This window comes from Aristolochia californica, unplaced genomic scaffold, assembly GCF_029961685.1.
Source record: "Aristolochia californica isolate CCGP_79_NKW_82.1479 unplaced genomic scaffold, dmAriCali1.0.hap1 SCAF_10, whole genome shotgun sequence".
NCBI classification, from domain to species: Eukaryota; Viridiplantae; Streptophyta; class Magnoliopsida; order Piperales; family Aristolochiaceae; genus Aristolochia; species Aristolochia californica.
The window spans coordinates 29,905,991-29,924,461 of NW_027181771.1; the positions used below are offsets into that span (position 1 = coordinate 29,905,991).

General features: G+C 39.0%; 2 protein-coding genes and 1 long non-coding RNA gene across 10 annotated transcripts; 1 reads left to right on the plus strand and 2 right to left on the minus strand.

Moving 5' to 3' along the window:
• On the plus strand, window positions 1-3,905 carry LOC137935399 (uncharacterized). Of its 3 annotated transcripts, none has more exons than XM_068780061.1 (3): window positions 1-256; window positions 811-3,199; window positions 3,296-3,905. In XM_068780061.1, exons 2-3 carry the CDS (start codon window positions 899-901, stop codon window positions 3,581-3,583), a joined length of 2,589 nt encoding a protein of 862 aa, XP_068636162.1. In that variant the 5' UTR covers window positions 1-256; window positions 811-898; the 3' UTR covers window positions 3,584-3,905. The 3 variants fall into 3 exon arrangements, with proteins under 3 accessions (XP_068636162.1, XP_068636156.1, XP_068636168.1); XM_068780055.1 differs by having other exon boundaries at window positions 821-3,199; XM_068780067.1 differs by lacking the exon at window positions 1-256 and adding an exon at window positions 533-547 and having other exon boundaries at window positions 821-3,199.
• Window positions 3,906-3,940: 35 nt separating this feature from the next.
• LOC137935417 (uncharacterized) lies at window positions 3,941-9,701 on the minus strand. Of its 6 annotated transcripts, none has more exons than XR_011109248.1 (6): window positions 9,603-9,701; window positions 9,222-9,330; window positions 8,304-8,466; window positions 7,936-7,971; window positions 6,754-6,856; window positions 3,941-4,557 (listed from the first exon to the last, which is right to left on the minus strand). It is a non-coding gene; the product is annotated as an uncharacterized lncRNA (long non-coding RNA). The 6 variants fall into 6 exon arrangements; XR_011109247.1 differs by having other exon boundaries at window positions 3,942-4,552; XR_011109252.1 differs by lacking the exon at window positions 7,936-7,971 and having other exon boundaries at window positions 3,943-4,552.
• Window positions 9,702-15,799: 6,098 nt separating this feature from the next.
• LOC137942787 (uncharacterized) lies at window positions 15,800-17,576 on the minus strand. The gene is made up of 3 exons (XM_068788526.1): window positions 17,307-17,576; window positions 16,821-17,186; window positions 15,800-16,526 (listed from the first exon to the last, which is right to left on the minus strand). The coding sequence occupies exons 1-3, from the start codon at window positions 17,574-17,576 to the stop codon at window positions 15,897-15,899; spliced, it is 1,266 nt and encodes a 421-aa protein (XP_068644627.1). The 3' UTR covers window positions 15,800-15,896.
• Between the last annotated feature and the right edge of the window lie 895 nt (window positions 17,577-18,471).

Below are 18,471 nucleotides of genomic sequence, written 5' to 3' on the forward strand. Positions count from 1 at the left end.
CCCTTCACTCCATCTCTGCAACAAAGACCGACCTCAGCAATTTCGTCTCTCTCGTTCTCTCGCTCTCTCTCTTCGAGCGAATTCCGAGGAGATCGTCGTGCTTCTGTCTGTCTGCCTACCTGAGACGCGGCTCCACTGCTCTTCCTCCCTGCAATTCCTTTCTTTTCTTTCAGTGTACTCCAGCCTCAACAGTGTACACACACATTCGCTGCCAAAGCATCTCCGCCGCACGAGATCCGGAGCATTTGCCTGCCTAGTATGTCCACTTCTCTTAATTTCCTGACCCTTTATGTTTCCCCCGCGCGAATGTTTTCACTTTTACTTGCATTTTGTATGGCTTTTTGTTTTTGTGGGATGTCTTCTGCTTCCCCGTGCCGCTCGGTGAGTGTCTGGTGCTGGTATGTGTGACAACGAGGCGTTCACAATTGGAAATTGGAGTATGGATTTCTTCTTCCCGTTGATTTCTGAAGATCTTTGCGAACTAGTGGTTTGGAATGTATAATACTACTTTGTTCCTTGCGTGAAAGGGAAAGTAGAATTTAAGGCGGTAAAATCTTATACCATCTCCATCCTCACACGCGCCTCTTGTCTCTTAGTTTGTCTGGTTTCAGTGCTCTGAAACGCAGTGACTGATCCATTTGGGAATCCACTTGTTGGTTTCTCATGCTTTTTTGAGAAACGCATTAGACTGTCAGACGGAACGCGGAATCGGGAGCGATTCCCATCGAATCGATCTCAGACTTCTTCCGTTTTTCTCTTCGAGATATTTTACCATGTCGACATACTTGATTACGGGTTTAACTGTGCCAGGTATTCACAGGTCACGGGGATGTGAAGAAAACGATCCCATGGCGAACTGGGGCTCGTTTAGCTGGTTTTCCTGCGTGTGATATCAATTATGACCTCCAGGACGAATAAGGCAAATAATGCCGATCGAACAAAAGCGATTTCGGGAATGGAGTCCTCTGCAGAGACGATGAAGACTTCACGGCAGCGGAGTTTGAGATTAGAGAGAGACAAGACCAGTCTTCCCTCAATAGAGAGTAGAAGCCTAAAACTACGAGAAAACGCGACCATTGCTGATGCCAATAACGGTGGTAAATCCGAAGAGCTTGTGAAATACATGTCTAACTTGCCCGTCTATCTCCAACGAGCAGAGGTAGGAGACAATATCCAGGGTAAGGCTTTGAATTTTGGAGTTCTTGATTGGGGGCGTCTGGAGAAGTGGAAAAGCGAGCAGAGAAGCGGTCCGCTGGAAGGTGGTAGTGCTAGTTCTGCGTCAAGCAGTCGGGCCTCGCTGAGAGGTGGCAATGCAAATTCAGCATCGAGCAGCCAGTCCTCTCCATCATCCACCACTACAACTGCCAGAGGCGAAGACGTAGCGAACGGCTCATCAAGTCAGAGGAGAAAAACTTCTACTTTGAAAGATCATCTGACAAAGCCTGCAAAAGAAGGCCGTGCTCCAGCATCGGATAGAAGAACTATGCCGCCCAAAACTGTTATGAAACCATCGGGAAAAGACCGATTGGAGATCAAACTTGAGAATGGTGCCAGGGAAACTTTGAATTCGAAGTTTGTTTCAAGGAATGAAGAAAAACCTTCGAAGCCAAGATCATCTTCAAATTCAGAGGATCCTGTGAAGGAGAAAAGGAAGGCGCGAGGTGGTGAGTTCAAAAGCAGGGCAGAACCGTCGGTAGAACAGAGTAGGTCTCCCCTTAACAGTGGTTTCGAGGGCAGACATGATCCTCGTAGTTCTATTTCGGCTAGAAGCAGAGAGGAAGCAAAGCTAGAATGCTCTACAACTGACTATGGAAGGACTGTAGAAGCTAAACGGCATAGCTTCACGGATGACTTTGATTTTCTGAGTGCAGAACTATGTTCTGATATTCCATACTCTTGTCCGCTCCCTTGCGAACTCCAAGGCAGTAAATGGCCAGATATTGACCTATCAACACCTGTTGGCGTTGAGGTTGTGAGAATTTTATCCAACAACCGTTGCTCATTCTCAAATTCGGACGAAAAACAGACAGCCCAATCCAAAGATGAAGATGAAGATGAATTACAGAACGAATCCCTTTCCGAATCTCTGAAGCAACGGATCGCTGAATCTGCTGTTGTCCCATCGGCGAAATTAACAGCAGGCTGCGATCGATTGAGTGGAAGTTTCAATTCTGTACAGACTCCAACTGCACGATCTTCGAACACGACAACCCACTGCGATAAGAACGGCTTCTCTGCGATTGATTCACACAGAAGCAAACCTAATGTTACAGGGAGGTCGAGGCAGAGTCCTTTGAGAAGGATAATTGAACAAGTACTGAAGCCCAAGTCGAGTCGCCTTGATGAGTTACCTACCAATGGCAGTAAATTTGGTGATGCCAAAGAACTTCGACCTGAGGATCGACCCGTGCCAGCTCTTGGGTTACGCAAGTCATTTACCTCCTCTCAATCATTGAAGAGAAACTTGAACTTGACAACCGGGATTCCGGATGAGAAGGGTAACAAATCCACCATGAATGCTCTCGTGGAAATTACAGATAATGGCGGGCTTCCTCTGTTGACATTCATTCCAGACGAAGGAACTGATATTCTTGCAGCCAAAATGAGGAAAATACTTGCATCTGGAAAGGACGACGATTTTGAGTGGATTTACACTTTTTACACAGTTCGCGAAGTTAAAAAGAAAGGCGTGGGATGGATTAACCAAGGTAGAAAAGATAGAAAATATGTTCCTAACATTGTTGGACAGATGAAGATTTCCGCTTCTCAATGCCCAAAGCTCAATGGAAAAGATTCTCAGGCTGTGGTTTGGACGAAAGAATTTGTGCTATTTGGTGCTGAGCTCGGCGAGGCAGCTCATGAAGCCCTAGATTTCTTACCTAACAATGAGCTCGCAGCCATTATCATCACTAGTCAAAAACCGCGACCGCAGAATACTCACGACAGTGATGTAACTGAGTGTCAAAAGCCTCCGAGCATCACTGTTATTATTCCAAATGGTGTTCACAGCTTACCAGCTTCAGAAGGAGTACCAGCGCCTCTCATTGATCGATGGAGATCAGGTGGATCTTGCGATTGTGGAGGTTGGGACGTGGGTTGCACATTGGCAGCTCTAACTAACGACGCTTGCCAAAGCTCGAGTTTACCCCATGCTTCTTTAACCCCTGAAGATACTCGTCTGGCTGATCTCTTTGTACAGGTACATTTCATGAATTTATCCTCTCTTTTTTCGTATCTAGTTCACTTAAAGCAGAGATTGTTAGAGTTGATTCGTTGCTCGTATCTTCTTTTGCAGGGAGGACCACCAGAAACCAGGCATGCCTTCAGCTTAGCAGCCTTCAAAGAGGATCTTTATTCAGCAGAGTTCAGTGCATTTATCTCTCCTGTGCAAGCCTTCTCCATATGTGTGGCAATCCTCCATGATCAAAAGCCAGTGAGTCTTCCTGAAGTTTGTCACCCAGTTGAGAAAGTCTCCGTCGAGGCTGTAGTGACAGAACGCGCAGAAAAAACAGCCCAATCTCTTGGAGAAGCTCCTGGACGCTATGTCCCATATCCACCTCATTCTCCCGTTGGAAGAGCCTGACGAAGGCTTCATAGGCAATCCATTCATTCACCTACGAAATGGGAACCCCACGATTCAGCTTTGGCATTAGCTTGCACTGAGATTTTGACTGCCGGAGATAGAGAGAAGATTTTGAAGACAGCCGATGAATCTCCTTCGTTTTTGGAACAGGTAGCAAGTCAGTGCCAGAATAACTCATACCAGTGTAATAAATTTGTATCTTCTGCAAACCTGTATTTAGTGTGTAGAACAATGCCTGCACTTCTTTCACGGTTATACCATATCAATGTACAATGTAGATTATTCTTGGTATCATTTACTTGACTCTTATCCAGGCTATAATTTTACCAGAGAATCTTGAAATAGACCGAACTGGCTCATTGGCTCACTGTTGTACGCTATTGGAAACCAATTCTTAAAACTTCAAAGAGCAGAACTCGTACCCAGCTCCTGGAAAAGAATATAGCGGAAGTTCTGGGAAAGATTTTGACTTAGTGCAGATTAAAAGTACCAGGGTAAACTTGTGACGCATGACGGATACAAATAAGCCACAAGACCAACAATCCTCTCAAACACATTCGTAGCTACCTGTTTTTCCCAATTGCTTCCTTTGGTCCTCACAGATTCTTTACCCTCTAATATGAATTTCAACATTCTGAAATTCAATACCTATAGGGAACTCATAATCAAACCCCAGAATAACTTCCTGATTTCCCCAAAAAGAATGCATAGTAGCAGGTCACCATTCCTGAAAGCATTATAGAACCGCTATTACTGGAAAGGACTAAAATTTTGCTGTCCTCTATGTAGGTTTCTAAGATTATCTCTGATTTCTGCAGCTCGAACGTAATTCTCCTCTTTAATGGCTACATGTAGAGCCTGCTTCAAGGCCTGCTCATCACAGATCATGTCTTCTTTACTGCTTAGAATCTCCACTGTTCACTTTTGAAGGTCCCCAGGACCGATGGTGTGGACATCGATGACAAGTTCCTACACTGAATAAATACCATATTAGAATCAGCAAGTCATAAGGAGAATAACATCTTTAAGCTCCACCCACTGGTTAGATGACTCCATCAGGAAGTGTCAACATGCAATCAAATTCAACTGTCAAAAGTAATTCTTAAAAACTAAGTTGGAGAGCAGTTACTAGATACTGAAGTTTTTGTATGAGAAGACGAAGATAATGCCGCAATAATTATTCGATTCCATGACAATTCCAAAGACAACTCCGTTATAAGACTTTTTTTTGGTAGGATATTTGATCAGACACGAAAATCCAACTGAAGATGGTTACTGCAAAAGCTGGAGCTGACCTTCCATGGCTTATCTGGACACCCCTATGCATTAGGAAACTCTATTGTCATCTCAAATGCAAAGAACAAAGAAAAAACTCTGAACAAGATCAATATCAAAATCTAGCAAATAAACAGGGATTGAACTCTCTGCGTACTAAGTTGATGCAACTGATAACAGAAAAATATGTGTAAGAAAGGCCATTCATGGACGTAATAAAAGACGTGTTTTTTTTTTTATTGAATGTTTGGTGTCCAAAATGTGACTGGTGCAATATCCAATAAGGACTGTTATATAATAAGAGGATGAGGTAGAAGCCTGCCAGTGATGACTAAATTCTGGTTACTACAAGAACAAGGCAAATATGTTACCGGTATATCAATTTTTTTGGTTTCTCATCAATTACTTTTAAGTTATTTTTTCATGGGTGGATGGCTGGTGCTATCTCCAAGAAGGATTTTTAACTATTACGAAGACAGGTCTGCCTGGGTGACAAACTTCTGGTATGCCACCAGTATAGTTATTTCCTTGGTTTTTCATCAATTGCTTTGAATTTATTTTTTGATGACTGAGTGGCTGCAGTACTGGATGGGCAGTGGAGTGGACCTTTAGTGTGTTTTGAATAATTCAATACCTGTCCTAGGTAACAAGTGAAACTACGGTACAATTGATTCTATTTCCCACCCTTGCAGAATAGTCTGTTCATCTTCATACAGAGCACATGGACTCTCTGAAAGAAAAACGTCTCCATTGAGCATATCTACTCCTAATTTTTGTTATCCGAAAAGGTGCACTTAATGCCAAAGAAAACCCCTTCCAAAGAATGCACTCCTTTTAGGTTCACATTGTGTTTCTGGTTTTTGAAAACTAAGAAAAAGGAAGAATTTTAGAGCAAGAAAGTGAAGAGAAGGAGAGGGGAGAAAATGACTGTACATTGAAAAACTGTCTGGTTAGGGTGTCGGGTTAACCCCTAACTCCTTTTATTAAACAGCTCAAGTGATTACAAGAGATAAATAACTATATTGCCCCTATTACACTTATCTCGCTTAAAGTTACAAAAGAGCAATGAAAAAAAGATGAAACTTACATTAATGAACATATTAAATTAACATCTTCGTAAGTAGCATTTTAAAAAAAAAAACCTTCCTAACTAGAACTTCATAACACAATATACTCTACTAAAATTAACACTAGTAAAATTACCAAAAACATTCCCCTTCAAACTGGGGCATATAAAATTCTAATCCCAGTTTAGAACAAAAATCAATGAATAGACACTTCCAAGGGCCTTGGTAAACAAGTATTCAACTTGGTCAGTCTCGTTATGTGTCTTTATATGTTTGGTTCATTTATAAAACACCACATTGCTAACAATAAATATTGCTGCTCACTTATGGTATGTGTCATCACTCAATATTCAACTTCAGCACTTAATCAGACGATTAAATTTTGTTTTGTACTTTTCCGACTGATAAGGTAACCTCCCACAACACACTATCCTGCAGTAAACTTCCTGTCTAACTTTGAGCTCGCATAATCAACATCTAAAAAACCTACAAGGTTTAAGTATCCTTGTGGTTTATAACACAACCCTTTTCCAAGAGACCCTTTTAAGTACCTCAAAATTCTTTGTACTGCCTCAAGATGCACATTCCTGGGAGTGTATATAAACTAACTTTCAACTCCAACTGTAAATGATATATCGGGCCTAGTAACATTGGCATAAATCAATTGTCCAACCAATCTTCAAGATATAGTTCTATCACTAAGTGGTGTATTATTGTCATGATGCAAACAAGAGTTCATTTCCATAAGGGTGTCTACAAGTTTTGCACCTAAGAATCTATGTTCACTCAGCATATCCATCACATATTTCCTTTGAGATAAAATCATACCTTTTTTTCTTCTGTCACTTCTATTCCCAAAAAATATTTTTAAGTGTAGCAAGGTCCTTAGTTTAAAAATACCGTTTGAGATGATTCTTCACATCCTTGATACCTACAAAATCATCCCCAGTAAGCACATATCACTAACATACACCACTAATACAACAATACCAAACTATCTGCACAAAATAAATAAGGAATGATCAGAATGGCTTCTAATGAAACCCAAACAACATCACCACCTTACAATATTTCTGAAACCATGCTCATGTGTAATGTTTCAAACCATATATAGCTTTCTGGAGCCTACATACTTTGCCCGTCTCCAACTGAGCAACATAGCCTGAATGTTGCTCCATATATACCTTATCTTGCAAGTCTCTATAAAAAAGGAATTTTTAAGATCAAGCTGGTATAAATACCAGCCCTCATTGGTTGCCACCAACACCAAAATGCAAACAGTGCTACGCCAAGCTATAGGGGAAAAAGTGTGAAATACATCAACACCATATGTTTGAGTGTATCAATTAACTACCAATCTTGATTTATAGGGTTTCACAATACCATCAACATTATATTTCATTGTATAGGCCCATTTACAACCAACAAAAATTGCTCCAAGGGGCAAATCTACTAAGACCCATGTCTTCTGAGCAACCCAGGTAGTCATCTCCTCATTTGCGGCTTTTTCCCCTCTGAAAAAGTTAAAGCATCCTGCACTTTAGTAGGACTAGAAATACTAGACAAAGACAAGGTAAATGGTCTATACTTAGGGAGAAAAGAATAAAAAGACACATAATGAGAAATAAGATATTGAGTATAAGACCACTTATTTTTTCAAAGATAAATAGGAAGATCAAAGTCAGTCACAACAAGTTTGCAAGCATAGAGGTTGATTGGAGGGTGGTCTTCTATTACTTGTTCTTAGCCCTTAACTGGTGATGGCTACATACACACATGCCTTCTTTGATACACTTGTAACGGCTTTATGATCATTGATTTGTAACATCTGCGGAGAAATACACTTTCCTAGCCATAGGATCATAACATCAATAACCTTTCTGTGTCCTAGAATAAACGAAGAAAAACACACCGAATAGCTTGAGAAGACAATTTATCAATATACGAACCAACACAATGAACAAAACAAGCAGAGCCAAAAACCACGAGGAGGTAGATCAAATAGCTTACTCCCATATTTCAATAGATGCATAGGAATGCGACCACCTAAAACAAAAGACGACATTATATTAATCAAATAGCAGGATGTGGGAATTGCATCTCCCCAAAATCACTTTTAAACATTCATTTGGAACAAAATTGTCCGATAAATTTCAAGTAGATGTCAATTCTTGCATTCTATACCCCATTTTGTTGGGCAATACACACACAGAACGTTGGATGAATGATGTCATTCATAATGCAAAAAGTGGAAAACTTACTAAAGAAAAAGAACGTTGACTCCGTCAACTACTTAGAGGAAACAAACTATGGTGGTGTTTCAGTAGCTGACATGACTGACAATCAAATGAAGTATCTAAAGGTAGAGTAGGAATGACCTGACGTAGTTTGACTATTGACGGATGTCCCAAGCGCAAATACTTTAAGTGAGGAGAAGATGCAACCTTTAATTCAAGTAGACTTCTTTTTGGGAACAACGTCAAGATAGTACAGCCCATCACTTTCATAGCCCAAACCAATTTTCCTCCTAGTGTGCAAGACCTGAAACACAATGAGATGGAAAAAATGTGATTGAGCGATTGAGTGACTGAATAAGCTCGCTGACAAACAATAAGTGGACAGTGCATTTAGGAACATACAACATAGAATTTAATGAAATATAGGATAAAGGGTGAACATCCCTCTAGAGCCAAAGGCAGCGGGATTCCACAACCTTTTTGCATACCTAGATAATAACTTCCTGGCTGATATCATCAAAAAACTTCTGGACTGACTGCTTACTATTAAAGTGTCTATTGTTGCACTCCGTCCAAATCCTCCATGGAATATGATTAATGCATGTCTTCCACAAGACTTTCCTGATAACAGATTGGGCCATAGGCAACAGTTGCAGTGGGGGTTTCTAGTGTAAAAGTCTTGGGTTCAAGTCTCACTAGGTTAAGGGTTTCAACATTCAAAGAAATAATAATAATAATAATAATAATAATAATAATGGAGAGTAGCAAGAAAACGGAGAATTCAAGAACTAAGTCTAGTCAAAATGCCGTTAAACTAACAATACATTGCATCATCTATGGTACGATAACGAAGAGTTTCAAAACAAGTGAATGTCTTATGTGGTATGGATCATGTGATTTGTTATGAATCAGAAGGCATGCAAATCGGTTAAAACTAACATGCTCAAACTTAAAACACTAGAGAACCAACCGATTAATGGATCACAACGTGAATTATATCAGCAAATGAAGAAGAGGAAAAGGAAAGCCGGTGTCAATAAGACCGAAGAAGTAACTCACTCTGTGAAAGACGCCGCCACATAAATAGAAAGATGGAGTACATTAGAGGAAGAACTTCCACTTGATTCATAAGCTTCAATGATAGGCGTCGTCATCATAAGCGATTAGACTGAGACACCATGTTCCAGAGACCATTAGGAAATTTAGGAATTTTCCAACAGTACAGAAAAAGTAACCCAAAACAATTGACACAAATTCATAAGTTACAGTGCCTGCGAGAAAGTTGAGAAAAAGTAAAGAAAACAAGAAAAGACCATGAAAATTTAGATTCGACTCCAGAGCTGTTGAAATTGAAATGAAATTAATTGGTATATGGATACGACCAGCCCACGGGAAAACTGCCTAACTAGAACGAAAGAAAATTAGGTTAAGGCGAAAAACCTGCAGGTCCTCTTATGAAACTGGCAGCCATGAACGCAGTAGCGAGAGCAAAAACCACTACACAAGGAGCGCCTTGGAGGTTTAAGCAAGACGCGGACAGACCACAGTGCCTGGGACATCGAAATGGAAAATAGCCTACGGTTGCGAGCGTATGCGACGTGGGTGGGAGTGGAGGTGCGGTCGCGTGCCACGAATCAGGTTTTGGTTAGGTTTTGGGAAGCCCGTCCTGTGAGCCTAATCTAGAACTCTATTGCCCTAAAAAATGATCATTTGAAAATCTAACCTTATACCCGATAAGTTTTATTATAAATATATTTTATGTCAAAGTTCACGGGAGAAGATGAAAAATAATAAATTTAAATTATATATTTATAATATTTATTATAATAATCCATATAAATTATTAAATTAATTTCTACTAATAAATTTAAATGATATATTTATAATATTTATTATAATAATCCATATAAAATATTAAACTAATTCCAAACTATAATAAATAAAAATTTATTTTTCTTATTGGATTTATATTATTTTAAAGTACACAATATAAGTAAATCTTGCGAGTTCGAATGAAAAAAACTTATCCCTACCCTTTTTTGCACTTGGCTTTCTTCCTCACCCCTTTCCTATTAAAACCTAGTTAATTTGAATCCATGCCCATCTCTATATGTGGCATGGTAGTGTGAATTTCTATCCCCCTCCTTATAATTGGATCTAGAATGAAAATCACTACCCTTGTAAAGCTTCGAGTAGATATACCTATTTTCCTATATTTATTCAAGGAGAAAAGGTGTATTAATCTAAGTCTATCGAAGTCGGGTACGTCCAATTATTAATTTAGTTATCATATTTGAATTAAACGACTTAGAACTAAATTTCTTCTAATTCTATTAATCCATGATTAATGTTATGTTAATTTTTTCTAATTATTTGTGATATTATGATAGACAAAAAAAAGTAATATTATTCTTATAAATAGAGTAAGTTTGAATTTAAAAAATAGAATAAATCACCCAATTACTCAAGTAATATTGGTGATAGTTTTCTAATTTTTGTAATTGAGTTATAAACATGGTTATATTACCTTGAATGGTAGTGTCCAAAAAATAAATACTTTCTTGTATTAGTACGACTTCAAACCAATAAAGACAATGGATTCTTTGCTATTCTTGCGAGAAGTAGTGCATGATCAGTTGTTACTTGTAACTGAACCATAAAGAAGTAGGTACTTGCGAGCCTGCGGCATTAATAGAAATGAAATGGCTCAACAAGAGTAGAAATACTTGAAATAGGAGAAAACAAAACATGAAAATATCATTTGTCCACGACCTAGTATGAATTTTACTTATAGAAAGTAAAATACCATTTGCATTTTGCAATATCAATTTTTTTAGTGATAAAAAATACCCTTGAAAGTTTTAAAAACTTTCATAAATTTACAATGGGGCCATTATGTGAGTTCCACACCTCTTTTGTCTCCTAAAAAGGGCAAGTAAAGGCAGGGTGAGCTTCCCAATGTTATTAAAATAGAACCAGCTTTCAAATTGGTAGGATGACTCGATCTGGTCCAATTGTGTTAGATCGGATTCAACCATTGGTTTGACCCAGTCCAATTGGGCTACCTTCTTATTTTTCTTTATATTTATTATTTTTTTGAAGTTGTCAATACTTTTTTCTATGTAGGTACTTGGTCATGGCTTTGAATCCTCTCTTTATTAATTTTTTTTTCATCTTTTCTTCATTAGAATGATTCAATTGGATGGAATTAACCAGTTCGATTCAAATTGAGACTAGACTAACCAGCCAAGTAGTCATATTTTAAGCTAAAAATCGTTTTTTTTATGTGATAACCAACAAAGGGTCTAGTTCCAGTTGAATCAGGTTGTATTGATTGGTCCCCTTCTCTTCTGGCCCCTGCTATACAATGGAATGAAAACACCTCTTGTAAAGTTGCCAACATTTTTCAAAACTTATAAAAAAAAAAATGATGAACAAGTATTTTTGTTCCTTATTTTATTAGAGAAAAAAGAGAAGGGGATGATAAAAATGATTATTTGGAATTAGGGGGAGCAAAGCAATCTAACATTCTTTCGGATGCTGAGAGTAATTTGGGTATTTGTGTCTCCTTCTTCTCAATAGTTGCTTACGATATTAACTTGTCATACATGTAAAAACTTTGCTTGTTTAATGTGATTGAGTGAATATAGATAGGAAAAAGTAGTGGCATATTAAACTAAAATAAGGAATGAAGAGCATAATTTACTATTTATTATGGTATAAATGGAACCAATTTTTAATTGGGTTAATTTCTCTCACCCAATAAAAATGCCAAAATTAATTTACTCTCATCCCCTTAATTTTTCTTGTATTTTTTTTATTGATATTCAAGGATGAGAAAATTTCCACACAATTTCCATTGCCCTTGAGAATGTTGAAGTGAAGTGAAAAATGAATTTCTCTATTGTTCTAATAGAAAAATATACGAAAAATAAATTAAGAAGCATAAAGTGTAGACACAAACACTACAATTAATTTTCTACTTGCTTCCTATGATGAGACGAACTCAAGAAAATCAATCAAGAAAACGTTTCAATAAAAAATCACTCAAAAAGAAAATAACTGTTTTCTCATTTTGTTTGCCTATGTACCATAAAACCTCTCAAAAAAGAAATCTTAAATGAGTTCAAATTTGCAAGACTATACTCTAGCAATGGGGGTCGTCTTCTCCAATCACCTGGAAAAGATTTATGAAACCCATTTATCATCGTAATCATGCATGTGTACCGAACCCTATTTGGTTCCTGCCCCGTATGTGAGGATCTTTATTTGTCATGAACCTTCCGCGAGCTTGCTGCACCTAATTACTTGAGCTTTATCTATTTTTGTAAATGAAAATGAAGTTATTGTTATGGGAAGCACAAATAAGCATGGTTCCAGGAAGGTTTGGGTCTACACTATGAAATTCAAATGGGAAGTTTTTGATATATTTCAAAGGTTTCATGCCATGGTTGAATGGGAGACAGGTAAACAACTTAAATGCTTACGTAGTGATAATGGAGGTGAATATACTTCTAGAGCATTTAAAGATTATTGTTCAAAACTTGGAATTAGGCATGAGTTGACAGTTCCAATGACCCCTCAACACAATGGTGTAGCTAAAAGGATGAATCGCACCATTGTGGAAAGAGTAAGGTGTATGCTTTCTACAGCTAAATTACCTAAATCCTATTGGGGGGAAGCTGTGAGGACTGCAGTTTATTTGATAAATTTGTCACCCTCTTACCCTTTGGGAGAGGATATTCCTCAGAGAATATGGAAAGGAAAAGACATTTCTTATTCCCATTTGCATTTATTTGGTTGTAAAGCTTTTATGCATGTACCCAAAGAAAACAGGTCAAAGCTTGATGTGAAATCTATTCTATGTGTATTTGTTGGATATGGAGATGATGAATTTGGATACAGATTATGGGATCCTAAGAATAGGAAGTTGCATAGAAGTAGAGATGTGGTCTTTCATGAAGACAAAACCAATTGAAGACCTTGAAAAAGTTGATAAAAGTCAAAGTACTCCAGATATTACCTCATTCTTGCCTCATGTGTCCCTTCCTACACCAGTTATTGAAGAAAGTGTAGAATCTCATGAAGAGGATGATGTTATCCATGAAGATGTGACTCTTAATGATGCTGAATTGGGGGAGCAACTAAATGAACCCTCTCAAGAAGTTGAAGAAGAAGAAACTCCTATTGAACAACCGGTGGCTGAACTTGAATTGAGAAGATCTCAAAGAGGTAGAATTCCTTCTCAAAAATATCCTTCTAATGAGTTTATTACTCTTACTGATGCAGATGAACCTGAAAATTTTCAAGAAGCTCTGAAAGATAAGAACAAGAATATGTGGTTAAAAGCTATGAAAGAGGAGATAAACTCTTTGCATAAGAACCACACTTTTGAGTTGGTGACATTGCCGAAGGGTAAGAAGACCTTGAAAAACAAATGGGTTTACAAACTGAAACAAGAAGGGAATAATCAAGTCAAGTACAAAGCAAGATTGGTTGTAAAAGGTTTTAGCCAAAAGAAAGGAGTTGATTTTGAAGAAATCTTTTCACCTGTAGTGAAGATGCCATCAATTAGACTGATTCTTAGTCTAGCTGCTAGCCTAGACTTAGAGATTCAATAAATGGATGTCAAAACAGTATTTCTCCATGGTGATTTAGAAGAGGAGATATATATGGAACAACCAGAAGGGTTCAAAGAAAAAGGGAAAGAACATATGGTTTGTAAGTTGAAAAAGAGTCTCTATGGGTTGAAACAAGCCCCAAGACAACGGTATAAAAAGTTTGACTCGTTTATGATGGGTCAAAGCTACAAGAGGACATCTACAAATCATTGTGTTTACTATAAAAGGTTCCCAAATGGTTGTTTTATAATTCTTTTATTGTATGTTGATGATATGCTAATTGTTGGGCAAGATATGAATTTGATTGATAGGTTGAAAAAGGATCTCAACAAGTCCTTTGATATGAAGGACTTTGGTGCAGTCAAACAAATTTTGGGCATGAGGATTTCTCGTGATAGAAAGAAGAAGAAAATTTGGTTGTCACAACATAAGTACATTGAGAAGATTCTTGAGAGGTTCAACATGAAAGATGCAAAACCGGTAAGTACACCACTTGCAAATCATTTCAAATTAAACTCCCAACAATGTACTTCAATTGAGAAGGAAAAGGAAGTCATGGAGAAGATTCCCTACTCCTCAGCAGTAGGAAGTTTAATGTATGTTATGGTATGTACTAGACCAGACATTGCTTTTGCAGTTGGTGTTGTGAGTAGATTTCTTGCAAATCCAGGGAAAAAACATTGGGCTGCTGTTAAGTGGATTCTCGGGTACCTCAAAGGGTCTAGCAAATTGTGTTTGTGTTTTGGTGGTTCAAAACCTATATTAGAAGGTTTTACAGATGCATATTGGGCAGGTGACATAGATGGGAGAAAGTCTACGTCATGTTACTTGTTTACTTTTGCAGGAGGAGCCATCTCTTGGCAATCTAAACTTCAAAAATGCATTGCTCTCTCTACAACTGAATACATTGCAGCAACTGAAGCTAGTAAAGAAATGTTGTGGTTGAAGAGGTTGATGGGTGAGATAGGCTTCAAACAAAAGAGGTATGCAATTCATTGTGATAGTCAAAGTGCTTTGGACTTGAGTAAGAATGTTACTTTTCATAGTAGGACAAAACACATTGATTTGAGGTATCACTGGATTAGAGATGTGTTGGAAAATGATATGTTGAAGATCCATACTGATAAAAACCCATCAGATATGATGACAAAAGTGGTGACCAAGGAAAAACATAAGTTGTGCACTAGTCTAGCCAGTATGGAAGATTGTGGTGAGCCCTCCTCATGGTCTGGAGGGGGAGATTGTTGTTTTTAGTAGGTGGGGTCCAGCCCATGAGTGGGCCTCACCACTAATCTCTTTCGCGTGAAAGAGATAAAGTAAAAGAAACAAAAAGAGGGTTTTGCCGAGCGATAGAAATAGTGCGCTAGAGAGAAACAGTGTGTGAGAGAGAAACAGTGCGCGAGAGAAACGGAAGAGGGTTTTTTGCCGTGAGCGAGAGAAACAGTGCCGCGAAGACGTTCGGCCGAGAGAGAAAAAGGGGGTTCGACCGAGAGGAGAAAGAGAAGAGAAAGAAGAAGAGAGGAAAAAAGAAAGGAAAGAAAAAAAGAAGTTTTCGAAGCTTCTCCAAAGTCATTTTTTTTTCTACATTCTTATTTTGGTGAAATCTCCATATCCGGTGATCTCTAATCTCTATTTATTTGGTTATCTCTAAATTAGTGTGAATGAGTTTGAATTAGAAACTTGTTTTCTCTCATGATTTTGTAAACCTCAAGTTTTGGGCAAACTTGAGAGAAATTGATGTTGTAAGCCCATATTTAATAGTGGAAGATTATTCGGATTTGCCCCGTGGTTTTTCCCCTTCACATTGAAGGGTTTTTCCACGTAAATCTTGTATTGTGGTTGTATGATTGAGCTTGGTTGTTAGAGCTTCCATAAAGAGCACTTGATAGTTTGATTGAGTGTGCTTATTTGTGCTTCCCATAACAGCTATTGCTATTTGGTTCATCCTCGCTCTTGCTTGCTTCCTTCAAACTATAACTGAGCTTCGTTTGCAGTAATTTCACTCTAGCTGCTAAATCTTAAGAACAAAAAAAAATAAAAATAAAATAAAAAAGAAGACAAGCAGTGTAGTATATACACTTTCATATTTGTATTTACAGATCGACGGAAAAATCTATGGCTCGTCTTCCTCATCGTCGTTAATGGAATCCAGGCCCTGCATCTCTACCGTAACAACCTTGCAAGAACCTATCATCGTCGACGATAGAGGCGGCGGAGGAATGCGACTCTTCTCCTTCTTCCCCACCATCCTGCTGCCAATCCGCTGTTTCTTCAGGTCTCCGGGTGGCAAGAAGCAGTCCATCGACAAACCCCAGATGTTAAAATCTACCTCCTCGATCGTCCACCTTTCTTCCATACAAGTTCGAGAGTGGCTGTCCGAGTTGTCCCCGAATCTGAACAAAGAGACTATAGTCTTGCCGGAATGTGCGATGTTAACGCCGTCGACGAGTTTGTAGTCCCTCATTGAAGAAGACATGGTGGTTTCCCAGTAGACGCTGTCTGTGTCCGAGGCCTTGATTCGTAGGAGATGGGTGTCTTCTAACTGAACAAGGAGGCCAGTTCTCTGGTTGAAGTAGCCCATTACTGTATGGCGAATGATCTCAACATTGGTGCCGCTTCGGTTCTTCAGTACCAAGGGGTCGGCTTCCAGCTTGAGCGAGAAGCATGCCTCATTGTTCACCGCCTTTTCATCGATGCAGACGGCATTGGAGAACAAGTTGGCTGTTGACCTTGGATCAAGACCCTGTGCAGATGTGATCATCAAGTTTGCTTCATTTTCAATTCAATGGAAAAGAGTTGATTAATGTCAAGACAAAATTATTCCCTTCAACTGAATAGGAACATCCAATAATGAAACGAATCGGTGGATCTACGACAGGGAAAAAAAAACAGAAAAAAAATTCTGATTACTATTCAAACAGACGATCTCAATTTCATGGAATTTTACTCCAGCAAAAGAGAAGATCGAGATTACCAAATATTAACTTGTAAGCGGACAATGAATATAACATTAAATGAAAGCTGTAAAGAATGTTACCTGTAGCGATCGTCGCAGGGGCCTTGGAGGTCCTCTGGAAGCATGGGACTGTTGCCATGGATTCTGTCTCCACGCCACCTTGCCGTCGCTACCTGCGCTCATCTTGCATCCGGACACAACAAGCTCTACGCACCACAAATCGGGCCTTTTCTGCCATAACACAAACCCTCCGACCTCATCTTCTTGGGGTCTCTTAACCTTCGTCATCTTGGTTTTGTGGCTGTTGTGATTTTCTCCGGTGGGAATTTCCGAGGCCGACATTATCACTTTCCCAATTGCGTACATGCTATTGATGGAATTGAGAACCTTCTCGCCTCCTGTTGCAGCAACATACTGCTGGACGATATACTTCGCCATTAACGACTCCTGCTCATCATAGTCTAAACAGTAACTAAAACTAAATTCATGTCGGATCAAGAAACACATAGAATCCATTGAAACAAAATAAATTACTGGAAAATTTAAATGTCTCGGTAAACAACTCACGATTGGGTGATCTTTGATGTTTGGGTCAAGTGAATGCTCAGCATTAATGGGGATAGGGACGAGAGGAGCGCCGACCACTCCGAGAAGGAGCTGCAATTCCGCGCTTCTTCCGCCAACAATTGAAGGATCATGGCTTCTCATCCATGTCTTCATGTTTTGCCTTGATCTATCATTTTTTATATGTGATGCGGACATCTCTTCAGGAATGGGGATTTCCAGAACGGTTTCCAAGCCATCTTCTCGGTCGAAGTTGGGGCAAAGCTTCCTCATCAGAGAGGGAGAGACGGAACTCAGAGACACCGCAGGAAACTGTAAACTCTCTTATTGTGGCGGTTTTGTTTTCTCTTTGGAGGCCATGAATCATGGAAAGAGAAACACACGGAGGCAGCTGCAGCACGTTACCAGTTGAGCGCGGCCTCAAGCTATCGTGGGCCAGCCATTCTCTTCATCCACGTCGTGATTACACGGTCTCTCTCTCTCTCTCCCACTTCCAAATCATAAACTTTTACTTCACTCCAAACTCAAAAAAAAAAAAAAAAACTCGTCTTCTATCTGTAAAGAAAACCATCAAATCGTTTGATGATAAGTAATTTTCAACAAAGATGACTGAGATGTCTGTCGTTCCAGTAGATTGAAGCTTCTCATGGACTTCTCCTATTAACAGCTATTGGGAGATCATGAGATGATTCTCCGTTTCTTCATTCGTTAAAACGACCTCTTCAGTTAAAAGAAATTGAAAACCTTCACAGAACCAAGATGAAGATCATGGCCTGAGGTAGCTAGCTTACGTAATAATTTTCGTTGATTCATGTGTTATATTTCTTGCGTTTAACCATGCGTGTTGGGTGGGCATCCAACAAAATGCAGATCAGGCAGCAACTGTTTGAAGATGAACAAGAAAAGATGGGAAGATCGTATGGCCCCATTTTCCTTTTGGTGAATCGCCTTCCAATGGCCCCGTGTTAGGTAACCAGACACATTAGATCATGATATATAAAAATCCAGGGGACCCATTCAAGAATCATATTGGGCATTTAGGGGAAGTTCAAAAAATTTGAGACGTCTCCCATCCCTGTCAAAAGAGTGAGGTCAGGTGAGAGATGGGGATGTTAATAAACTCAGGCCTAGGAAGAACAAATGATCAACGTGGCCCATGTCAATCAGA